This window comes from Callithrix jacchus, chromosome 18 (genome assembly GCF_049354715.1).
Source record: "Callithrix jacchus isolate 240 chromosome 18, calJac240_pri, whole genome shotgun sequence".
NCBI lineage: Eukaryota > Metazoa > Chordata > Mammalia > Primates > Cebidae > Callithrix > Callithrix jacchus.
Window position 1 is genome coordinate 30639768 of NC_133519.1, and position 26990 is coordinate 30666757.

At 37.9% G+C, this 26990-nt stretch overlaps 1 protein-coding gene across 18 annotated transcripts in view; it reads right to left on the minus strand.

Moving 5' to 3' along the window:
- DNM3 (dynamin 3) overlaps positions 1-26990 on the minus strand; it is a 551570-nt gene that overhangs the window by 312538 nt on the left and 212042 nt on the right. For all 18 annotated transcript variants that reach the window (XR_013529537.1, XR_013529540.1, XR_013529536.1 and 15 more), the window contains exons 10-12: positions 22892-23030; positions 8485-8571; positions 2547-2617 (exon numbers count right to left, since the gene is read on the minus strand). Coding sequence is in view for 12 of the 18 variants with exons in the window: in XM_035280126.3 (XP_035136017.1) it covers positions 2547-2617; positions 8485-8571; positions 22892-23030 (297 nt within the window). In the remaining 6 variants the exon portion in view is untranslated. The remainder of the gene's footprint in view (positions 1-2546; positions 2618-8484; positions 8572-22891; positions 23031-26990) is intronic.

Genomic DNA, 26990 nt, shown 5'->3' on the forward strand with positions numbered 1-26990 from the left:
GGACATTTATCTCTGAATCTCAGGGCAAAATATCACATTTAGAGATAATGATATTAGCAACTAAAAACTATTCCAGTGGCAATCATACTTAAGTCATTATAACTTCATCACAAAGTAAAATGGTTCTTGTAGTAATCAAATGTGTGTGTGTATGTGCGCACATGCATGTGCATGTATGGGGAAAGAGAGAGAGGAGAGAGAGAGAAAGGATCTCTCACTTTTATAGACTACACCACAGTTTTTTTTAAAGCATTTCCACATAACTTCATTAATTTGATCTTCTGACAATCCTGAAAGGTATACAAGACAAGGATTATTATTCCATTTGACACATCAGTAAACAGACATAGAAAGGCTAAGTGCCTTGCCAAAACCCAAAGCTCATCAGTGGCATAACCTGGAAAAATAACCTAGACTGTTGACTCCCAGATCAGTCCTTTAAAGAAGGCTTAAGTGTGCAGTTTAAATTAGACAAGAAATGTGTGGAGTTGCTGGATTTCTAAAGCAGTATTAACTAGGCTTCTTTTTCTCCCCAGTATCATAAAGATTCATAGTCTATCTCACTGCTGGAAAAACAGAACCAGTCACCTGGATTACAGAGAGGCTACATTAAAAGACTGTTTGGAAGTATTAAATTTGAAAAATCACATGCCCTTGAACACCTATAAATCAATATGATCATTATAAAACTGGAGTCTAACAGCTTCTAAGACAGCAAATATTGAAATTTATTCGAAATGAAACTCTAGCTCATTTATCACAGAAAAAAAGTTTCAAGAAGAGTATAAAAATGAAATTTAAATTGAAGCACGGGTTATATAATATGTTTAAACTCGAACCTTTCTAAATAGATTATGACTTTTTCTACATTTTCCCCTCTAATGGGGGTACTACAACAAAGCAGCATCCTTTCCACTTTTAAGTTATTGTGTCAAGTTTACATCAACATCTACATTTTCATAAGAACCTAACTGGCATTTATAATCCATGAAAATCATCCTTAAAGGCAGCATTCCTGTTATTTTAAATGTTTCAAGGATTTGTTTGTCTTTTAAACTCTTCAGAGAAGCAGTGAGGAAAATGAAGAATGTGTCAGTTTAAATTTTTACATGTGTGTCTCTATACTTCTCAATTATGAAAATACAAAAAGTATTTTCTTTTTCTTCATCCCCTCCCCTATAGAAACTAGAGTAGAGCTTGGCACAGGCTACCTGGAGTTCACTGACTGTGGAGGAAACCTGGAAAAAATTCTGATCCCTTTCCAGATTGAGGGATAAGGATGGACATTACAGTCTAGGTGATTCTGCAGAAGGAAATGAACAGTGGAGCTAAAGAGAGGGGGGCAAGTCTGTGCGAAATGCCTGTGGAGCAAATACCTATCAAGAAGCAGGCATGGGCAGTGTGGCTGCAAAGAAAACTAGACCAGGGTATATATTTATCTTTGGGTTCTAACAAGATTACATGTACACTACAGACAGAAAACGGTGGAAGAAAACTTATCTGCCACTTACTAGTAATAGCCACTGTATGCAAAATATATTTACACAATTGGCTAGACCATCACAACCACAGCCAAGTTTGGGATGAGATAATTTTCTGTTGGATAATTGGGTCTTTTCTCCCTAAAACCTGCCTATAAATTCCTCAGGCCACTGTTTAGTTTAGGTCACAGGGTCTACATATCTGTTTCTTCTAAGTCAGAATGTAATAAAATAAATTAGCTTAACATTTTGTCATGTTTTATTTTTTATTTGTCCCTGTTCTTGAATAGTCAGTTTAAGTAAAAGTACATAGGCTCTTTTATTTTACATTTTATATAAAATAAGCTATATTTTAAATATTTGAAGTTGGAACCACTTAAATGCCAAAAATATATTTGAGAGGTAGTATCAAGATTATTTAACTCAAACAAAAATCGGTTTCACTAATGGGCAGGAAAAAATAGTGAATTCAGGTTCTTAAAAATGTCATACAATAAACAGCCAATCCTGAGTAACTAACCATAACGTTTGCATGATAATGTATATGAAGCATGGCAATATTTATATATACACTTTATAGAAAAGAAAATGTTCATCCTGCCAGATTACATACATTTCACAAAGAAAAGTTTTTAAAAAACCAGGCCTCTAGAGTCTGACTTAGAAAAGTTGAAATAGCTTGCATCCTGTAAATTACATGTGATATTTCAAATTTATTTGAAAAACTGTTCCACTCAAAATTTTAAACGTGCATTAACTACTGCTTATCTATAGGAGATCAAGTACAAACTGCAGAACATCATCCAGAAATGATGAGATGATGAGTATCTAAGGCATATATGACTTCATATGCAGCATAATAGAGCCAACTACTTTATTGAGAGAATAGTAAATATCCCTGCCCTATGACCACGGAGCTCAGACTTCCTAAATAAGCAAACTGAAAGTTAATCTTGACACAAATTGTACTCTCAAAAGGTGGTGCAACTGTAGCAAAAATTCACAATGTGTGTTTGAGACAAATCAACAGGAGGAATGCATGTGACAATCAAGTGTTTCACGTACTTTGCGAAGCCAATGAAGTCTTCGTGGTTGGTGTTGATGTAAGAGACTTGAATGTCAATCAGTAGCAATACCTGTAAGTCAAAGAGAAACACTTCAGTGAAAACCCATCTAAAAATTCTCAAACATTAAATTCAGTAATTGCCCACAAATTAATTACCTTTATGTAATCTTTTAAAGGATACTTCAATTAGAATGAAAAGTAAACTTAACTTTTCTTTATTAGACTCACAATTTGACACTCTAAATTTGTAAGTTAAACATCTACTAGAAAAGTAAATCTGAGTATCACATGAAGAAAATAGCATAAACTATTTATATGCATAGGTGTATACTATTTGCTAACTTAATACAAAGGCATGGACTATTTGCTAACTTAATACAGAATGTAGAATTATTTGATTTCTCAAAAATGTAGGTATAGTGTTCAAAAGAAGGGTAAACATAGATAAAAGATGTGTGGCAGGAAGGCCCACGAGGGGTTGCTCTGAGCGTACTGCTCTTGTAGACATTATATATCAGCCACAAATTAGTAATTCACTTCTTGTTTTCTCTCTCCTCGTCTATCTTTATCAGCTTAAAGAACCATCTCAAGATGCTTTACACATTTCAAGAGAAGCATTTCATCAGACAATTCAAAAAGGCAACATACAAATAAATCATTAAATTCAAACATCAATCAAAAGCTGGGCATGGTGGTGCGTGCCTACAATCTCAGCTACTCTGGAGGCTGAAGTGAGTCACTTGAGCCTGGGAGTTCAAAGCTACAGTAAGTCATCATCAGGCCTATGAATAGCTACTGCATTTCAGTCTGGGCAAACAGCAAAACCCCATCTCTTAATAATAATAATAGTAATAATGTCAGATCTCTGCTAAAATATCACTCATCAGAGGGATCTTCCCTGCCCATTCTATTTAAACTAGCACTCTTTTTACTCTCTATTGTGTTATTCTGCCTTCTTTTCTTTTGCAGCACTAACACTAGCTAACATAGCAAGTTTTTACATATTTCTTATATAGACCTCATCTGTCGTAGCCATTACTACATCCCCAGTGCCTAGAACAGTGCCCGAAACATCATGAGAATTAAATGAAGATTTGTAATGGAGTAAACTGGATACATGTCCCAGGCAACATGAAAATATTCTAATCATAAGATATTCATAATCTCTAAGACAGAGACTTGGAAGTTCCCTCTGTGGAAAATGGTATTCAATGGGGAGACAAGGAGCCTGAGATAAAACAAGAGGGAAGTGGGGCAACCACAACCTGCAAAAACAGAGGGTATTATTCCAGAGATATTCAAAACCGACTTCCTCTTCCTACATGCCTTGTATTTTCCCAGCTGAGTCCTGTCTCTTTCCAGGATGCTGAGATTTGCTAAGAGGGAGAAATACAGAGTTTACAAATCTCTGCCTGAATATCTCCAGAGCTCTGCGCTTCGACTTTGTTGGATAAATTTTGGTGACTACTGTGAGTATTTGTTTGCTGCCTCCCTTCACTGAAGGTAGCATTTGAGTGCATCAGTCATCATGACAACAGTTCAGACATATTCTACATAATGCTCCCCAGTGGGTACTTCCTCGAGAAAGCCATCCCTGATCCTTACCCCTACCCAACCCGAGACCAGGTTGAAGTGTACTATTACTCTCATATAGTCTATATATCATAATTATATGCATATATAACATTAAGTATATGCATAAAATTATGTATTATATAAAATAAATACAGGGTGATATATATTCAAATATGTATATATGCATATATATGTTCACATATATACATACATATACATGTATATGTATACATATATAAGCATATACATAGATGTATGTATGAGAATATACATATGTATGAGTATATATGTATACATGTATACATACATATGTATATGTACATGTATATATATACTATATATATAAATATATGTGTGTGTGTGTGTGTGTGTGTATATATATCTATAGAGCACCCTATACTTATTTGTGGTATTTACTACAAATGTAATTAATTATTTATATATTTTTGTTTAACGTTTCTCTTCCCTGCAAGACTGTACGCTCCATAGAAGCTGGGATTATGTTTATCTTGTTCACCATTTTATCCTTAGAACTTAGAACCTAGTGTGCCCAATAAATATTTGTGGCTTTAATTATGTAACTATCTACCAGGTTTGAAGAACAGTTAACTCTCTTTTTTTGTTGTTGTTTTTTGAAACAGTCTCATCTCACTCTGTTGCCCAGGCTGGAGTGCAATGGCATGATCTTAGCTCACTGCAACCTCCGCCTCCTGGGTTCAAGTGATTCTCCCCCCTCAGCCTCCCAAGTAGCTGGAATTACAGGTACCCATCATCATGCCTGGCTAATTCTTGTATTTTTGTAGAGACATGGTTTCACCATGTTGGCCAGGCTGGTCTTGAACTCCTGACCTGAGGTGATCCACCCGCCTCAGCCTCCCAGAGTGCTGCGCTTACAGGCATGAGCCACCACACCCGGCCAAGAACAGTTAACTTCCAAGGGAGCAATTTATTCCCATATATATAATTAGTATGTGGCCACTTGTTCCTGTTTTGTACTCAGAACCCACTGCTAAGGGCTCTGAGGCTTTGCTTTTGTGGCTAATCTCAACCCGTCATCTGACCAAATCTTGCTGAGAGTCACAAGGGGACCTGCTAAAAAAGGATTTAAAAGTTCACTCCAAATCCACTCCCACTACCAAAAATAAAGTCAAGGAATGGGGGCTATTGGGTCAATAACATCATACTTGTATGAAAAAAATTTCATATAGTCAGATACAGTTTTGTTTCATATCTTGAAGAAAACTGAAACATTGGGAAGCATGATCATTATGGGATTAGTTGTAGTTTTGCCTCTCTTCTCCCAACAATAAAGCCAGATTCTATTAAATTGTATAGTCCAAATCCATTTGGCCAAAAGTTTGTACCAATAAACTGTAATATTTAAACACAAATACACTGTTGCCACCATAAGGAGCAAAATATCTACATAATTCTCAGCATCGCCAAAGGTTGTCATGAATATCTTTTGGACGTTCACACACATTAACTTGGACTGTAGTATAGGAAAAAAGTGGAAAAAAATTAAAGCTATGGCTGTTCTCATTCATATTCCTGGAAACTGGGAGTCTGTGTTCACTCTAGGAAAAGAGCCAGGTCGCATATGGGGGATGAAAAGAAAAACAGTCCATTTTTTTTTCTCATTTTTTCACTTTCTCAGAGATTCTCACTGCCTTTTTCACCCACAGTTACTGAATGTTTAGTTGAAGAAAAGTAAAGCTACCCCTGGTAGCAGTAATTGCCCAGAAAGTCCACCACCTCAACATGCAATTACATGTATGGAAGTACCAAGACTAACAGCTGGCACACTCAGACATTCAGAAAACCTTTGCTTAAGAAAAAGCTACAGACAAATATATGGCTTTCCATATTTTTAATTTTGAAGATGTTTTTCCCACAAAGCTTCCAGAGCAGAAGTTGGTAATAATTCTACTTTTAAAAGAAAAAAAGAAAACTGTGAGAATGCCCCAGAGCTGTTCAGGCACAGAGGCCTGAGGATATGGGTCGCTCTGTCTGACTGGATACTTTAAAGTACCACATAGCCCCAGGCAGCAGAGTCCAGAATTCAAATGTGAGATCTATCCAAAATGACATGTCCACACTACCAAAACTAAGCACATTTCTGCTATGCCACACAAGTCTGCATTGGAGGTGACCACTACCAGCTGTGACCAGGCACTTGATAACTGTTGGACCAGACCACCTGAGACTGTGACTTAGTAGGGAGATGCCCGCACCATCTCCCACTTGGGGAATAAATTAATCACTGTATCTGAGTTGCAGATTGAAAACAATTTCCCTTGAAATTAGAAAAGGCAATTCTTCCTTGAATTAATATTATATTAATATATATAATAATATGTATATTAGTTAAATTTTGTTTAAATTTTGTAGAGACAGGGTTTCACCATGTTTCTCAGGCTGGTCTCAAACTCCTGACCTCAAGCAACCTGCCTGCCTCAGCCTTCCAAAATGCTGGGATTACAAGTGTGAGCTACCATGCCTGGCCTTGTATTTTGCTTACTTCTTTCCATCCTCACAAAATGCCTGTGAGTTAACGATCACTATTGTCTCTTTTTAAGATGAGGAAAATGAAGTACAAAGATGTCAAATAACTTGTCAGAATCAACACTAAAAACAACAGAGCTTGAATTCAAAGTCAGATAGTCTGAACCCAGACCCCACAATCTTAACAACATTGTGAAGTTTGAACATGCCATTTCACTAAAACAAAAACTCTGAAATATGAAGAAGTTAACAACTAACATGGATGTGTTATTTAAAATATTTAAAATGGTTTAAAAAAAATTATACTATATTTTCCTCAATATTATTTTCACAGAGGATCCCAAAGAGTTAAGTAAGATTTGTTATCATTTGAATATTATGGACAGAAGATACTAAATTAAACAGTTAGCTTATTTACTTAAGGTCAGGAGTACAGCTGACTCTTACGAACTTAAGTTTTCTCAGCCCAGGAGGGGCCAAGACATTAGACATTAGGGAGAACCTCTGGCCCTGGGGCTCCATATCTGGCTCTAGGCTTGATTTCACTGACTCAGGAGTTAATACTGACTTGTTTGTCTCAACTACATCACAAAGTCTGTTTTCTCCTCTTTTGGGTATTGCAGCTATCCAAGAGTGTGAAAGTTGATAAGAAAAAACTATAAATAATGATTAACTTTCAAAACGCAATGATAAAAAGAAGTGAAAATGAATCCACAGCTCAAGCAGAGAAAAGGTAGTTACTAGAATCACTCATAAATGTCCCAACCTGCTGGGTCTCCATCCTTCTGTCCTTCCCTTTCTACTTTCTCCCCTACCCGCTCCTCTTCCCCATGTACACTCTATGTGCTATGTGTGTGGTTTGTTCCTCTCTCTTTTGTCTTCTTCCTATTCCCTATTTCTCCCTCACCTCCTTCCAACTCATCTGAGAATCACAAAATCTTGGAATACCAAATTGCAGGGGCTTTCAGAGAGCATATAGACTGACATACCAATGCTGTACATGAGAAAACAACAGTGATTTGTACAAGAACACGGTGTTATTTTGTGGCGAGCACATGGCCTAAGTCCAGTGTTCTCTCCACAACATCACACGTGCAGCTGTGTCATGGAATTCAAGGGTATGTAAAACCCTTTGTATTTCCCATTATAATGTTTTATAAGTAACTAAGAAAAATCCATTTAAACCTAAGAAGATTTTTATTCTTTCCATGTAGTCCCTTACTTTTTTAAATGAATTATCCTCACTGAAAATAATATTTCCAAATCACAGAGCTAGGATTGGAAAACAATTTCAGGGTCACTCCTTACAACCACATATATTCACAAAATAGAAATGTTTAAAAGAGTAATTCTCAATTTTTTTTTCAATCATAGGATCTATGGATAAGCTGATGAAAAGCTAGGTCCACTCTCCTCAGAAAAAAATAAAAACACTGAGAATTTTAAATAATGTTTTAGGAGTTTGTGAATCTTCTGGAGTCTATTTATGGACCCCTTTAAAAGTTAAGAACCCCTATCTGAAAGAGAAAATGTGGTATGTTTCTGAATTTGTGATTTTCAAAGTAGGATGTGTGCATGATCCATGGAACATTGAGAAAAAAATTATGAAACTCTTATTACTGCTTTTGCATCTCATTCTTCCGAAGTCTTTTTATTTGCTCATATTTTTAACATAAATAATACATTAATATAGTATGTATATAATTTATAAATAAGTAAAAATAAATATAATATAGTTGTGTTCCACCATTTTTTTCCCCCTTTAAGCAACAGGGTGACTGTTGGGAACTACCAGACCACGTTTCAGAGATCTTCGACCTCCCACCATCCCCATGCCCACCGAAGACCTCTCCTTACCTGGTCCTTTGTCTTCCCTTCTCGCTCACGAATGTGGTTAGCAACAATCCTTTCTGTTTCCTCGCAGAGTCTGGGGAAGTTTTTCAGCTGTCAAGAAAAGCAGATCTGAGTATTAGTATTCAAAAAGTTACATCACCAAAAGAGAAGCAGAGATAAATTATGTTACTTTACAAAGATACTCATTGCCATTCTGGAAGCAAAAATGAAATATCATCAACTCCTAAAGAAGAATGTCAAGGTGATGGGAGAGGCTTCACAAACTGTCAACAGAAGTAACCTTGTTATGTGAGAGGAAACACTTCAAAACCAGCAGAGCAATTCCCTAGGGGAAAAACAGAACCCTAGATACCACCTAGAACTGCGCTCTGCTGCATTGGCACTTAATAAATTTCAAAGATGAAGAAGAAGGAAAAGAGGACAAAGAAAAGGATAATGACTAACATTTTATATAGTGCCTTTCATGTGCCAGGTGCTAAGGACTTCATGAATTACCTCCTTTAATATTCACAGCAATTAGAAAAGAGAGATATAATTAACCCCATTTATTATTTATTTATTTATTTTATTTTTCGAGTCAGAGTTTTGCTCTCATCGCCCAGGCTGGAGTGCAGTGGCGTGATCTCAGCTCACCACAACCTCTGCCTCCTGGGTTCAAGCTCTTCTCTTGTCTCAGCCTCCTGGGTAGCTGGGATTCCAGCCATACGCCACCACACCAAGCTAATTTTTGTATTTTTAGTAGAGACAGGGTTTCACCATGTTTGCCAGGCTGGTTTCAAACTCCTGACCTCAGGTGATCTATCTGAGTTAACCTCCCAAAGAGCTGGGATCACATGCGTGAGCCACCATGCCTGGCCAACCCCATTTAATAGAGGAGAAAAGCACAGAGAGGTTAAGTAACTCATGCCCATGACTGAACAGCTCAGAAATGGTGGGTTCAGGATTCTAACCTAAGTTCTAGGACTTCAGAGCCCATTACTCTTCAGGGATGATTCATCCCATGAAGCACTGAGAGACCCTTTTAACTTTTTAAATTCTCCCCATAGAAAATAGATAAGTATATGTACATTTTTTTGCAAAACTATGAAAATCGTGTGTGTCAGTCACTCACCCCATCTAAGTTATGTAGGTAATTGTTCAAAACATAGTTTGCAAAAGTGAATAGATTAATTACAGTTATTTTCAATATAAGGAAGAAAGAGAATGGGATGCTATGAAAATGTTTAAGGAACCCTAATCCAAAAGGAGGACTTAGACAGGGAAAGTGTGTGAGAATGACCATGGAGAAGATGAATCTTGCCAGGAACAGGAAGATGTGTGAAGTCATGGTGGAAGTGGAAGTGGGGGCAATTAGTGGTGAAAAAAGTAAAAGAAAATCAGTGCAGTAATTGAGGAATATGATCCCAAGACAAAGCTAGAAGAGTAGAGAGGGGCCACATCAAGCAGATCCTTGCAATTCTGTTAGGAATTTAGGCTACTGAAGCGATGCAGATGGAATGGAAATAATGGTGGCTTCTACTGGGATGACAGCCATGGAAATGGAGAAAAATGGGCACATTCGTGACTTATGCCAGCCAAAATATTAATTCCAATTATTATTTTTAAAGTCCTTGCAAATGAGTAAGATTAATAAATAGCTCAATAAAAAGGCAAATAATGTGATTTAATTTGTAAAAAATGTAATCATCAATAAGCAGAAGGAAAAACAAACTGTACAAGTGATCTAATGCAAGGAAAGACAATAACTCATGCCCATGACTGGCAAATTGCTATAATTTTTGATGACTTACTGCAGGTGAAGGTATACTGAGATTAACACAATTGAAACTTGCTGAGGAGTGTCAACAAGAGAAATCTTTCTGGAAAGCAATTTGACATTATGTATCAAAAGTCTTACACACACAAACACACACACACACACACACACAGAGAAAGAGAGATCTCAACGTAATAACCTCACAGAAGTCTGAACTACAATGATAAGGACATTCATCCCAGCATTAGTTAGAAAAGCAACGATAAGATAAACAAATAAAACTATAAACTACCTAGTATCTGATGATGTTAAATAAATTAAGGTAGATTCACTTATATAATATAATGTAGCCATTTCAAATCATGCTTTTAATACAATCTAATGATATGATAAAGTATTTACAATACTAAGTGAAAAAATATTAGGCTACTAAATATATAATGTGATTATGCACAAGCATAATGTTTTGGTTTAAATATTTGTTCCCCCCAAATTCATGTTAAAATTCAATCCCCAATGTGGCTATCTTAACAAGCAGGGCCTGTAAGAAGTGATTGGGTCATAAAGGCTCTGCCATCATGAGTGCATTAATCTATTAACAGATTAATAGGTTATCATGAGAGTGGGACTGGTAGCTTTAAAAGAAGAGGACTAGAGACCTGAGCTAGCACACTACCACACTCAGCGGCCTCACAATATGATTGATACCCTGCACCACCTTGGGACTCTGCAGAGAGACCCCGCCAGCAAGGAGGCCCTTACCAGAGGTAGACCCTCAACGCTGGACTCCTCCGCTTCCATAACTGTAATAAATAAATTCCTTCTGTATAAAGTACCCAGTTTCAGGTATTTTGTTATAAGCAACAGAAAATGGACTAAGACACATCCACACACATACAGAGTAACAAACCCTTGATCTTTTTCAAGAATATAGCCCAATCTCACAAATACCAAAGTTCTTGAGTAATACTGTAGCACATAATATGTCTCCAAACTTGTAAGGAGTTAAATCTTGGCCTCCCTGAAATGTGGCTTCTGCATGGTCACCTTGGGTTACTGTGCACATCACCTTTATAGTATGCACAATGTATATTAGTGTCTTAGCAAGATAACTGCAGTACTTCATGGAATCATCATAATCACAAGATCACATATATGTTAAATCTTCTATTGCTACAAGTCTGCTCTCTGTGCATAGAAAAAGGTTTTGCACAGATACTGTAAAGTGTTAATAGAGATAACTCCTTGAATTATGCATAATTTTATTTATCTATATTTCCAAATATTTCTACAGACTATGTTCATAACATCATAAAACACAGAAACATAGAAAACATAAAAACATAGAAACATGGCTGCTTGGGTTACCTCAAAAATCATCGCCAGAGTCTCCATGAGGCTCTCAATTCCTCACTGGCTTACTGGCTCTTATCTGAATCCTGAGATGTATACTCATCTGAGGGCTTATTTCATGAATTATTGCAAGATACAAATGGAGCTCAAATTTTCCATTTTGGAAACATTCTCCAGAAAAAGTTCTATCATACCAGAACCCCTCTTAACTCTGAAAATCCTGAAAGTTATTTTTTGTGGGCTTATAAAAGCCTTCAAAGTGGAAGAGACAGCTGATCAATTTCATTCCTTCTTGATTAGTGTATCTGACACCAACCATCAGTCTGCCCTAGGCCGCCAAAGCAATCTATTCCCCCTGCACTCAGATAGCTTCCCAAGCTATTCAATGACAACCATGCTATTATAAGATCACATTGCTTCAGAGAAGTAACTACACAAGCAATAGTGGTCTACCAAGGAAGAGTGGGATACTTTTAGCAACATTTAGAAAACAGATTACAGCAGAAAGTTATTTTTAAAACCACCAAATAGTGGCAATATAAATATTTATTAGAAAGTAAACACTTGATAGCTGAAGGACCCCAGGCCAGTACATGGCCATCATTAAGTCCGGGAAAGGCCAAAAATACAAGAATATCCCATGAAGCAGAGACATCTAAGAATGCCTCCAATCTACCAGCCTTGGCAAGAGGATTGATTTGTGTGCATGTGTGTATCTACTGATCTTTCCAAGCTTACTGCCCATGGGCTTAATTCTACCAGGAAAGGAATCTGTAAGAGCCACAATTTTGTACCTACAGTTGAGACAACTGGAAGTCAATAAGCCTAAATTCTAAGTGGAACAAAAGAAAAAGAGAACACACTAGAAGAACTACCATTGTGGAGACAAAAAAGGAAAACCTTGAAAAGACATTAAGCAAGGTAAGATCTAGGTATCACTGAATGGCATTAACAAAACAACTGGTTTGGTTACTAGCTGGTGGATATTGAACTGGCTGTGGGAGTATACTAATCAAAATCTTGGTTTTAACTGTTGATTTTCAAATATAAAGCTCTAGTCCCAATTCTTAAGATGCATATATACAGGGGGTTAAAAAAAAGTCCTACTGACATTTAAAACAATTTCTGATTAGGCTTTCTACCACTCATTTTATTATCTCATTTAATCTCATAATGAGATTATTTCATGATATCATTCAAACTGTGCCCTGCTCAGTTTGTGTCACCCTTTACTTAGCTTTAAAACATACTTAACTGATTGTTCAATTCAGTCCCTCACCTCTCTTCTGTGTCTCTTATTTAATGTGCACTGCTGGGTTCAAGTGATTCTCCTGTCTCAGCCTCCCCAGTAGCTGGAACTTTAGGCGCCCACAACCACACCCAGCCTTCACTGAATATTCTTTTTTTTTTTTTTTTGCCAGTTCATGAATATTATTTTATTATGTATTACTTAATTTATATTATGTCTTTTATTGTAGAATGTATTCTTGTGATAACCAATATGAAATCTCACCAATATGATTTCTTTTATGGTAAGAAAAGTTTGAAGTGTTGTCAAAAACATTTGTCACATCTTTCTGCTTTGTAGAGTTTCTTTCCGATCTTAAATAATAAAGATTCAATGGAGAAACAATACAATACACACGATTTTAGGAATCAAAACCTTCAATATTTAATTCCAGGAGAAGATTTTAATTATACATGTTCTGAGAGAAAGCAGCAAAACATGTTTTATAAGATCCAATGTTATAAGTGTTATTTAGGGTAGTGACTAATTATTTTGGTGGAACCTCAATATAAAAATTAAATTTGAGTATGGACCACATTTTCCTAGAGAAAATTAAATTTGGAAGACAATTCTATCCAACAAAACAAAAATTATATACTTCCAAAATGTATTAACAGTTAATCAGATCATAAGATCTATGCTATGCTAGTACATTTCTCTCGAAACAGTCGAGAAACTAGGCAAGATTTCTGTAGCTTCAGGAGTAATATGTTTGATGCCTCTAGCAAAGACTGGAGTTATCAGGTAAACATTTGTTCATAGTTCCATATCACTAAGAAAATAGCGGTGGCTCAAGCCTGTAATCCCAGCACTTTGGGAGGCCGAGGCGGGTGGATCACGAGGTCAAGAGATCGAGACCATCCTGGTCAACATGGTGAAACCCCGTCTCTACTAAAGATACAAAAAAATTAGCTGGACATGGTGGCGCGTGCCTGTAATCCCAGCTACTCGGGAGACTGAGGCAGGAGAATTGCCTGAACCCAGGAGGCGGAGGTTGCGGTGAGCCGAGATCGCGCCATTGCACTCCAGCCTGGGTAACAAGAGCGAAACTCCGTCTCAAAAAAAAAAAAAAAAGAAAGAAAAGAAAGAACAAAATTTCTTCTATACCTATCACTTGACTTGATTGTTTGGCTGACCTAAAGATAAAGATTTTCATTTTAAAAAGCTATAAACCTTTAAATGAATTCTGCTTGCTACAAACTGAATAGCAATAGCAATAATGATTTTAGCACTCATAAAAGTGTACAATAATTTTATTTCATTTTCTGTGAATTAACCACCCACCCAACCCAACAAAATTGGGTTATCCTAGTAATCCTTTGTTTTTGTATAGTAAAATGTTGGATTTATTCAGTATATGAGAAATCACTTATCTGTGCACAACACATTTGTTATGAAAAAAATTTTTTTAAACAGATGTATTTATAGAAACATTTATAAAGGTGATTGAAGATGAGAAGCAATTCTAACATAAAGAGATCAAGAAATAGTGACTGTTTTCTAAGTTACACAGGGGTTAATGGGAAAGTTCCTTATGGGGTGTTCTACATTGTATGAGTGGCATATGGGAAGTTGAGGAAGGTTGAACTGAAGGTGGCAGGAAGGGGAAAAGAGTGCCAAATCCCAGCGAGGCAGACTGCAATCAAGTGGGTCCAGTGCTAACCCTCCTTCTCCAGTTGGCTAAATACCTAATCCAGAAACCTCAAATATTTTTTACAAATAGTGGGAGAAGTGGTGAGGTATAAAAGATGGAAATACCTTTAAAGAGAAATGAAGAGAACTCTGGTGTTATCTATGAAATGCTAAAGAATAAAAACAAACAAACAAAAAAAGTCCTCACCTGAGAAACAAGGAGAGTAGAAAAACAAAAACAAAACAAAAAGTCCAACCTTGGGTGAATAAAACTTGGGTGGCCCAGAGTAGTCTGAAGAGCCTCTTACTTAAGCCTCTTACTTAGGTAATTCAGGAAACATCCAAAAAGGAAGTCAGAGTGGGTTGACACGATGGCAAAACAACACCTGAAAATCATAATCAGATTTTCATCTTTCTCTTCCAAGTTTATCTCTGGTAGGCATATTAATGAGCAGTTAAAATGAAAAAACTTCAAAACAGAAAGTGGGAGGAAAATCAGAGGCCATGGTAAATTACAAATTAAGAACCAATTATAAAGATTACAAATCCTTTAATGAGTTGTAAGATTAAAAGGTGAGATTCTATCTTTTTAAAACCAAGTCCCAGGCCTGAATTTCCTATCATACCCAACAAAAGTTTCAGACTTTAATAACCAGTCTGGGTCAGGCACGGTGGCTCATCCCTGTAATACCAGCACTTTGGCAGACCGAGGCGGGCAGATCATGAGGTCAAGTTGATCGAGATCATCCTGGCCAACATGGTGAAACCCCATCTCCACTAAAAAAAAAAATACAAAAATTAGCTGGGTGTGGTGGCAAGCCCCTGTAGTCTCAGCTGTTCGGGAGGCTGAGGCAGGAGAATTGCTTAAACCCGGGAGGCAGAGGTTGCAGTGAGCTGAGATTGCACCACTGAACTCCAGCCTGGCAGCTGGCAACAGAGCAAGACTCTGTCTCAGAAAAAAAAAAAAAAAAAAAAGTCTGATTTGAAGCCTGGGCATGTATTATATGCAAAGCACAGCACAGAGTTTGACCAGATGGCAACCATTAGAGGAGGTGAAATGCAAGTCTCTTCAAACAGTGTAAAAACCACAGCACATCTATCTGAACCTAAAAGAAAGTCCTAAATAGTATAATGCTTTGAAGCCATTTTCCTTCATCCTACTTCAGCCAAACTGACCATCACCTGCTGAGTCAGAGACATAATTCATTTATTTTTTAAATTATTCACTTAATAATTACTGTTGAAAACCAGGCTGTTTTAGGGGTTGCAAATAGAGCAATGAGTTTAATAAACCAAGTTCTTATTCTCATGGAACTTGTATTCTGAAGATCCCTTTACTGTCTTACAATAACAGGTAAAAATAATATAATTAATATATTAATAGTAATATACACTGCAAAGAAAAATAAGGTTTGGTAAGTAGATGAACGATGGGGGTGTGTCTGTATGTGTGTGTGGTTTGTGGGAGGGCTATCCACCTGTAAATAGAAAAGTCAGAGAAAGACTCTGCTTAGGGGCCATTTGAATAGCAGAGACCTGAAAGAAGCAATGGTTTAATCCATGCAGATAGCTTGAGGCTGATCATTTCCCACTCTAAAAATGAGAAGTGCAAACACTCTGCAGTCATGTTTCCTTGGCCTGCTAAATAAACAAGAAAACCAGTGTAGCTGGAGTGGACTGAGAGGAGGAGAGAAAGGGGATGAGATGAGTTTAGAGATGAAAAGTGGTAGGGGGAGGGGCAAGATTGTGTAGGTCCTTGTAAGCCATGGTAAGGACTTGGATTCACTTGTTTAGTTATGTATATTCAGAGCTAGGTATGTACTTACCTAGTATGCCACAAAATTCAGCATTTCTTCTAACAGCACTTTTTAATTAAAAGTCTTTCTCTGAATTTCTTTTTCTTTTTTTTTGAAACAGTCTCGCTGTTGTCACCCGCGCTGGAGTGGAATTTCACAATCTCGGCTCACTGCAACCTCCGCCTCCCAGGTTCCAACAATTCTGCCTCAGCCCCCTGAGTAGCTGAGATTACAGGCATCCGCCACACCTGCCTAATTTTGTATTTTTAGTAGAGACAGGGCTTCACCATGTTGGCCAGGCTGGTCTCAGACTCCTGACCTCAAGGGAAGCACCCACCTCTGCCTCCCAAAGCGCTGGGATTACGGACATAAACCACCGTGCCCAGCCCTTTCCCTGTATTTCTAATAGCTGACTGAGGTATCTTTTTTTTTCTTTTGCAAAAGTTTTCTTTTTCTAAACAGGAGTATGATAACGATCCAAGAAAGTGTTTTCCCAAGAGGCCAGTAAATGGCACCATTGCTAAACTGTGGTTAAAAAAAAAAACAAGATGTTTTCAGTGCTTCCTGGAAAGACCTTCAGCACCCTGTGATGATGCACTGGAGAAAAGGAGGTAAAGAAAAGCAGCTGAAAAGTGATGCCCATCAAAATAAATTCCAAAGTTGAGATGTCCCTGGCATGAAGCCAAATAGCTCATAAAGCTCTAATGTTCCTGTCTTATCCTCCAGTGCCCCAGAGACAACAGTAAGAAAGTATCTGGGAAGAAATGCATTCTCCCAGGCTAGGAGTCTAGCTTTGTGTTTTGTTATTTGAACACACATAAATCTCATGTTTTTCACTGCTGTTTATTTATGTGACTTAAGAAAAAAGCATTTAAGGTTTTACACATGAGGCATCAACATGAGGAGTAAATGAAAATGGTATTTTATGTTTATATATATACATATGCTATAATAGAAATTTATAATTACAATATAGCTGGCATTACCTATTTTCACATTGCCTGGGGTAGTCTTCGTTTACTCCTATTACTCCACTGAAAGTATTCATAGTACCCTCTTGAAGTCTCAAAAATGTCCGGCACTGAACAATAAATTATATAGCCACCTTATCTATGGGTCATGTTCAAAAGGAGGCAAATAATAAAGTCCCAGAAGACTCAACTCTAATTAGGATTATTTTGCTTTGCAAAATATTTTAATTATACCAGTTAAAATAAAGGATATTGAAGGTAGACCTAATAATACCAAAAATCAAGAGCATCAAAATGCAGTATAAGAAAAAGGATAGATGTTTGAAAGAAAACCTGCCTAAATTGTATCATTTTAAAAGGGATGGCTAAAATACTCTTTTAAAACCAAGTATATACATTTTTGACCACTGGATAACTTTAGAACATCTAAATTGTTAGTAAATACTTACAAAATTCCCCTATGTGGAACTAGTCACTGTGTTATGGGCTAGAGAGAAGATAAAAGACATAGTGCCTTTTTTCCAAAGGCGCTTATAATCAACAAGAGGAGATATGTAAACAAATAAATACAAACATATCTCAAGGCAGTATCATAAATGCTATGACATAAATACACATAGAGTATCAACAGAAGCACTCAAAAAGGAGTCAGGAGAGAGACCAGGAAGGGACTCACAGAGGCTCTTCGGGAAGATTTTAAGGAAAGCATGGTGATCAAGCTAGCTCCATAAAAATGAGAGGGGATGGCAGGTAAAGACAGAAGGGAAATTGAAACATTCTAGACAAAAGGAATCACTTATGCAAATGTCAAAGGCATGAACAATCTTTGAGGATAGTGCAAATCATCTAGAATGGCTGAAACACGCAGTGGGACCAAAGATGTAGCTGGAGAAGTATTCAGAGATCAGACAGGAAAGCTAAATACAACCCTAAATGATCTGAACTTTATTCTCAAGGCTCTGAGGAGCCATTGAATAATTTTGAGGATATAGGCAAAAGGCATATCTGTATTTTAGAAAAGCCACTTTGAACAGCAGTAGCAAAGATGAATTTGAGAGCGGCCAGAAGTAGAAAGATCAGTTAGGGGGCCACTGGAGTTCTTCAGGCTTAAAAGTAATGTTCAGGGCTTTAAGTAAAAGAGAAAAGTAGCAGTAGTGTGTAGACAGTTTCATAAAGAGGCTTGAGCTGGAGGTATATATTTGGGAATCACCAATATTTTAAGTGGTAGTTGAACTATCACAGATGTGATCTGTCAAGGTGAAAGTATAGTAAAAAGAGAAGAAATCCAGTAGTAAGCTCTGTGGGACTCCAGTATTTAGAGGCAGGCAAAAGTGGACAAATGCTCAAAGGAGGTGGAGAAGAAATCAAGAGAAAGAGGGAAGAGAACCCATGAGAAGGGAGTGCCAGCTTTATAGAGAGAGTGGAATAGAGTATCAGGAATAAGAGTGTCCATTAGATTTGGCAATCAGGACTCTTACTGATCTTTGCAATAATTAACTCTCTAAAATAGTGGTGTGGAAGCCATATTTCAGTTGAGGAATTAACTGGAAATGAGATAGTAAAGATGCAAAGCATAAATTACTTTTTTCCCAAGAAGGCTTACCATGAGAGGAGAAAAATAAGGCAGCAGATGAGTCTTTGTCACTGTTTCTTTTTAAATTAGGACAGACATAGATATATTTATATGCTGATTTTTTAAAAAGTGATGGAGTAGATGATGGTTCAGGAAATAAAAGACTCATATGGGGAAATCATCTAAGGAGGGGAGAGTACAAGTAGGAACCCCACCCCCTTGGTCAGGAATATTATATCAACAGAGACAAGGATAAAAAGAGAGTGTGGCTGTGAATACGGTAGATTTGAGGAATAGAAGACAAGAATCAATATTTCATAGTGCGCATTTATGGCCCCTATTTACTCTGTGAAATCGTCCTTGAAAGAGGTTGAAAGTCATGAGTGAGGAGGTTGGAAGACAGTGCTCAAAGTTTACCGTCATTATTGTGGAGAACACAGGAGGCTGCTAAACACTAAGACACTGAAGCACTAATGGGCAGCAGTTGAAATTGGACTAAGAAGACTGTGAATATGTTGTGGCACCAGTTCACACAAATAAACAGTTATCTCCAAGCTCTCTAGAAGCCTGGGGGCGGGCGGGGGGAATAAAGACTAGCGGTAACTTTTAGCAGCCCTGGAGTTTCAATGGGTGGCAAAGTTAATCCAAGTAAAACTGAAGTAATAGATAAGAAAACTAATGATGGATATATATCTGCTCACGCATCCGCCTAGTGGGCTCTAAGGTTTAATGCTGGAAGGGGAAATAACAGGAGGCTCCCACTTTAGCAGCAAGACCCTGCCACATTTTCCAACCTAGATCTGTCAGCAGTGAAGTGGACATTAAATTTCAAACCTTTGAAATAGAGCTTTTCCATTAATTTCCCAATTGGCTTAAAATCTAAAGAGGATGAAGAGGGTGATCAGCATTCTGCAAGCCCTTTAAGATTTACAATTTCTCAGTAAAACATTTTTTGATGACAACAAGAGCCAGAAGAAGTCATGAAGGTGTGATGCTAGCTAGTGTGGGCTGAATGGAGAGCAAAGATCTCAAGGAAAAGTAGCTTTTAGGAGTTTGACATGATCTCTACATGGACATTGAACACTTCCAAGTTGAAGGTGAATTGGGGATGGAGAGTACAAATGTAAGCCAGGTTCTAAAGATCCTGATGAATGCAAAGGAGTGGCTTGGAACTTGCTGGTGACAGTGAATATAAGGAACAGGGACAGCTGACATTGCCTATGAGAAAGTGAAAGAATAATGTTTGGAAGCCACAGAAGGAGAAGTGGGCAAATGTCATACTCAATAAAAGCTCTTAGATTTTTCCAGTTTGGGCTGGAAGAAATATCCTTCACTGAAGAAAGCTAAGAGCTAAACAGTAATCTCAAGGAAAAAGCTAGATTTTATTCTTATCTAAGGCAAAGTATAGAAAGTTTTGAGAACATAGTAAAAGTATATAGGAGACCAATCCAAGGAATATAATAGAAAGGGTGGAGAAGAATAGAAGCCAAAAAGTGTCTGGGAACAAGCTGTCTCATCCCATGCCATCAGAACTGACTATTGGCTTTCCAGTAGGTTGGATAAAATGGGAAATGATAAAAAAAAAATGACTCATGCATACCATAAACACTTTATGTAACTTAAAACATAAATGTCCACACATGTGCCAATCTTTTGATGTAAGGCCAAGGTCTGTTCTCTGCATATGGATCTGCTGGTTGGAGTTATGTGTCTTCTGTCTTACATAAACCACATCCTTCATCTATAATTTCCAGTTTTGCTTTCTTTACAGTGGAGGGAGAACCTGAAGACACTTGTGAAATAATTTGAATGCAGAACCTATCCAGATTTTTATAACCCCCTCCTCACACACACACATATTCTTTTGGCATTATCTTGCCTACACCTAGTCAATAGCAAAGCTTTCGTAGCTAACATTTGTCAAGTCTTCTCAAAGCATTCAGTTTAGCTTTCATAGAAACAAAACTCAAAGTCTTTTTTGCATTGGATCAGTTAATTTGCTCTCCTTATTTAAAGTATGTTATTAAAATACAGGCAACTGGCTAAACAGTTTTGGGAACAAATACAGCACAACTGTCGCTTGTAAATAAGAGAGGTTAATTGGCAGAACTAAGAAACATGGACAACCTAAAGAGAAGCGCTACATCTGTGTACTGAGAGTGGCAATCCTTAGGGTTAGTAGAAAACTCAGTATCAATTAATCTCCAAAGTCATTTAAGAGATTAAGAGAGCATTAAATGTACAAGGGACACAATAGGTTGCATTTTGAAGAGTAGGCCAGGTAGCAGGGATGAGAAGTGTTAGCAACTGATTTCAAGTTTCCTAGTGGCGAGCTGGTAGAAAGATTGATTTTTTTCAGACAGGCATGGTGGCTCATGCCTGTAATCCCAGCACTTTGGGAAGCCGAGGTCAGCGGATCACCAAAGGTCAGGAGTTCGGGACCAGCCTGGCCAACGTGGTGAAACCCCATCTCTACTAAAAATACAAAAATTAGCTGGGTGTGGTGGAGGGTGCCTGTAATCCCAGCTACTCAGGAGGCTAAGGCAGAGAAAAATGCTTGAACCCAGGAGGCAAAGGTTGCAGTGAGCAGAGGTTGCAGTGAGCCGAGATCGCGCCATTGCACTACAGCCTGGGAAACAGAGCAAGACACCATCTTAAAAAAAAAAGATCGTTTTTTTCCAGTCCCATGTGCATTCTTCTTCCTGTCCCTCAGTCCTTTAACTCCTGTGGCTCTTCTTGCTTTGGAGAATAGGAACCAGAAGTTTAGGAAATAAGCAGTAGGAGCTCTAGAGAAAGGGTCTGAACCTCCTAGAGTCAACTCTAGGTCCCAAGCTAGTTCCATTTACTGCTTATCTTTTAGCCTTCACATCTAGGAATTCAGCTCACTTGCCTCTTTTACTATGTACATCTGTTCTTTACCTGAGCCTTTCTGTCAGGTAACTGGGAAATAATATTTATATTCATTCTTATTCTCTGTCCCTCTCATTCTCTCTTTCTCTTTCTTCCCACTGGTCTTTCAGAAAGGTAACTCCTATTAACCATCTATAAAGGGAAGGATAACAAAACTAACACAAACAGAATTACCTACATTCTGAATTAAAGAAATATTCAAAGCACCGATGTTAACTGTCAAGGGGCTAGACCTACCCTACTCTAAACACCATCACTAATTCTCTTTTTCTGCTTTTTAATACAAGATATTCCTTTCATGTACTGAAGAACTGAGCACACGTTCTCCATATTCCTCAATGAGGAGTCCTTCTACCTGGGAAGTCCTGCCCTAACACTTTACAGCATAGATTCAATAGATAGGGTAGAGAATACTGGCTGCTGCTAAAATGGCAATTTATGGATCAGCCACCATTTACTGAGCGCTTACTATCGTTAATCAGTGTGTTAGGTGTCCCATAGGTTTCAGGCATCATCTTGCTTAATCCTCACTAAGGTGGTATTACTATTATCATCATCATCATCTTCATTTCACAGATAAATTAACAAGACTGGAGATGTTAAGCCAAAGGTCACACAGAAAGTAAATATCGGAGCCAGTATTTGAATCTAGGTCACTGAACCTCCAAGGCTGGATTCTTATCTACCACACTATACTACACTGCCCCTTCCCAGAACACCCAGGCTCAAGTGGAATACATTTGGAATTTGGAAGAATTTTCTTATTGATAAACATACTATCAATGATTCCCTTCCTCTAATAATTACCCTCATCCATGCACCAGAGGGAAAATAAGCTTAGGGCATTTGCCTAATCGTTCAGAAATAATATTTATTTGTTAAAGACAACAAGGGGAAAATCAGCCAAAGAAATATACTCTTTCTAAACCACCATATTAGGAATTATAGAAGACAATATGTCTACCCTCCATGGAAGCAGTTCCCACTTAGTACTTTCCACAATCCTTCCCTGTAGGCAAACACGCAACATCTATAACAAAGTGAGGGTCAGGGAAAGAGAATCATGCAATGAGATAGGGAGTGTTCGTAAACCAAAGCCACATACTGGAAAGTTAAATAATTCAAACTTACTTTTTTGGTACACTTCTTCACAGTGTTGATTAATTCCTGTATTACCAGATCTACGCTCTTCAAGGACGGCCCTTTCAACTTCACAATCTGTTTCTTGACTATCGCTTCAAATGCCATGTCTGGAGTAAACAACCCTGTCCTGAAGGTAAGGAAGCAAGCAGCCCATAAGATGTTTTTAATTAATATTCAAAAATCTTTTGAAAAATGTTTAACATTCCTTTAAATTAAGCATGTAATAATAGACCAAGTTTAAAAGTTACATAATGATTTGTTCTCTCCACAGCACTGTTATAAAAATATCTTTAATATTGCTAAGTCATAATAAGTTCCAAACTATGGAAGATTAATATTAGCTGAAAAAGTGCCCAAAATGTTTATATGGTACATCATGTGACCTTTAACTAATATTTACCTGTAATTTGTCTTTTCTCACTGTTTCACAGCAATAAAAAGAAATGCTACGATAGAAATGGTGTTCTCAATTTAGATTCCTATTTCTAAAAGATTTCAGAAGCAATTTCTTGCCCTTTGTGGAACACCAAGTGAGCTTCACTTTTTATACACTAAAACAGTAGAGTTTCTGGATTATATAATTTATTCATTCCAGGAAAGCTATGTTACTGTGACCCTGCTGGTTCCCAATCTGAGATCCCGGAGTACTGGGAGAATAAGACAGTAAGAGGAGCTATGAATTAATTTTAATATTTCAAGATGTCTAAATTAAATAATAAATTTACAAAAATAACAAATGATAACTAAAATAACAGTGTCTTCCTTTAGGCTCTAATTAATTCAAATTGGTATTATAGCAATGCTTTTCTCTAGTGCAGAGCAGGAGCTCAGGAAAGCAGATATACATATGTACATGTATTTCATAAAAAGGGAAAATGATTACTCAAATTTAAACAAAAGGTCAAGAGAGAGAAGCTAAAATAACAGGGTCCCTTGAACTCTGAGCCTTGGCCATGACTACAGGCTGGCAGGCTCCAGGCTTTGGCACTGGATCCTCCCAACTCCCAGGCCCTCTTCCCTCCCCTCCTCACCTCTTCTTATTTGGTTAACTTCTCTTCCTTCAACACTGAATTCTATGGTACCTCTTTTGGAAAATTTTTACAACACTTCCCTTATACTATCTTGCCTGGATGTCCTTTCTTATCATTTGCTAAGCACCCCATGCTCACCTCTATTTTTAACTGTAGTAATCATACTATATTATAATGGTAATTTCTCCGAACTAGGTATAGAATCAAATCCAAACCCTTTAGTACAATATTAAAAATTTTCCACTGTCTGACTCTAATCTTTCTTCACAGTTATTTTTCCCCCATCTTTCATGTACCCTGTTTCAGTCAATTTGCCTTTGCTTATATTGTATGTCTTTGCCTTTGTCTGTGATGTTCATTTCACCTTCTTCACAATTTTGGCTTATTCAAATCCTGTCTGTGCTTTAAAGCCCAGATAAAAAGCAAACACTTCTTACAGTTTCAGTCTTTCTCCAGTCCTGCTGCTGAGATCTTCCTTCTTGGAAGCCCAGCATTCTATTTCACATTGCAGGAAGGTGGGCACATATTTTAGTCCCATCACTACACAGTAGGGAGAACTGTTATCCTATTTATCTTGATTTGCTTCATAAGGACTGTCTGCCTCCCTTGCTCAGAGTCAGCATTCAGTGTTAACAAAACAATGAAGAAAAACAAAGTATCTCTTCCATCAAGCCCTTCATGGGCAAAGAGGGCTTCTACTATTCAAATAGCGAATAGAATCAAATGTGGAAAAAAATGATCAAACCAAGTGTATGTAAAGGCCTAAATAAGCAAACCATGAGTATGTCTTATATTCAGGACATTGTGCATTTCTTATCCTCTCACAGGCAAATTTATGATAACCATCATCAATCTCCTGTTGGTAGGCATATAAATCAGAAATTGACAATTCTGAATTACTGAGATTTTTGCAGTTGTTTTTTGACAAAAGCTGTATATGGTAAAGCGTTTCGCAAGTTAAGTAAAAATACTGTATTTGGCTAAGTTCAAATACTGTATGACCCAAAAAATGTAATTTGGTTCCACTGTATTTATCAGATAAGCATGTCCAAATACCAGATTTGCCCAGCTAAAAAGCAAGACAGTTTCTACACCAAATGAATTCTGGGTTTGATGGAGAAGAAATAGAATAGAGGAGCTTAGAAATCCTATCAGTGGTAAAAGAAAAACAAAATTAGATTTGGTTATAGACATTTTCCCCTTTGCTTTATAAACCGCTATCTTCCCAAACTATCTGAGATTTGTGGAGCAGACTATCTAAGTTTTAAAACAATAAATAACTTAAGCATCATAACTTCTTTGTTAAATCACCCATCACATGCACACTCAGTGTCAAGCTTTGCCCTCTCAGGGTCTGTTCCCAATATAGTCTCAACTTGGCCCTTCGGCAGAGGCTGAGCCACAAATGACAACAGCCAGTGGCCACCTCATTCATATGAGGCAATCTATATACTAGGCAACCTAAGTTTTATTTCCTTGAATTAAGGATACTTCAATTCAACATATGCTCATTAAGTTACGTTTAGCCGGCCGGGCGCGGTGGCTCACGCCTGTAATCCCAGCACTTTGGGAGGCCGAGGCGGGTGGATCACAAGGTCAAGAGATTGAGACCATCCTGGTCAACATGGTGAAACCCTGTCTCTACTTAAAATACAAAAAATTAGTTGGGCACCGTGGCGCATGCCTGTAATCCCAGCTACTCGGGAGGCTGAGGCAGGAGAATTGCCTGAACCCAGGAGGCGGAGGTTGCGGTGAGCCGAGATCGCGCCACTGCACTCCAGCCTGGGTAACAAGAGCGAAACTCTATCTCAAAAAAAAAAAAAAAAAAGTTACGTTTAGCCTTCCGTACATGAAATGAAGAAATATATGTTTTAAAATCATTTGTTCTTATCATAATTCTTTAAATAAACTGTTATGAACTGATTGTCTGTGTTCCCCCAAAACTTCATATGTTGAAAGTATACCCCTCAGAGTGATGGCAGTAGGAGGTGGGGCCTTTGGGAGGTAATTACATCATAAGGGCAGAATCCTCATGAATGGGATTAGTGACCTTATAATAAGAGGCCCGAGCACTAATTAGCTTTCTTTCTACCACACAAGGACAGAATGAGAAGACAGCAATGTGCAGGCCGGAAAAGGGCTCTCACCAGAACCCAATCATGCTCATACCCTAATCTAGGACTTCCAAACTCCAGAATTGTGAGAAATAAATTTCTGTTGTTTGTAAGCCACCCAGTCTATGGTCATTTGTTATAGTAGCCCAAACAGACTAAGATAGAAGTAATTTAGAATAATCTCACTTTAAACAAGGGGAAATTCAGACACAAGTTCCACCCCATACCCCCACCATATGCAGCTAGGCCCCTCTGCTCTCCTGACAACATTCCTCACGCCAGTCCCATGCATATGCATGACTCCTGGCTCCATGAGTACATGCTGTGCCCTCTCACCTCTGAGCCTTTGGTCATACCACACCTTCCACCGGAAAATCATTTCTTTTATCCTCCAGTTTCAACAACTTCCATTCCATCCTTGCAGCCTCTCCTGTCCCATCACACTGCCATCCACCTCATATACATGCCCCCCACAGGCACAAGCACACATGCCCTGGCCTGTTGAAATCATCCTCTCCATAGGCAAGGATAAACTCGAAAAGTGACTACCTCCATTAATCTTTCCCAATCTTGCTCCACAACACTAATCAAAATTAATCTGTCCTTTCTTGGTGTAAGTAATGATTAATTATGAGCATGTTTGGCCTCCCTCATGAAAACTGAAGGTTTTGGAGAACAGGTCTTGCAGAGTACAAGGTGGAAGCACAGAAAATGTTTTTGCTTTTTCACTTGGAAAAAACTGACTATAGCAATACAGGAAGTTACCATTAAACCCCAAAGTAAGGCCAGGCGTGGTGGCTCACACCTGTAATCCCAGCACTTTGGGAGGCCGAGGCGGGTGGATCACAAGGTCAAGAGATTGAGACCATCCTGGTCAACATGGTGAAACCCCGTCTCTACTAAAAATACAAAAAATTAGCTGGGCATGTCAGGAGGCTGAGG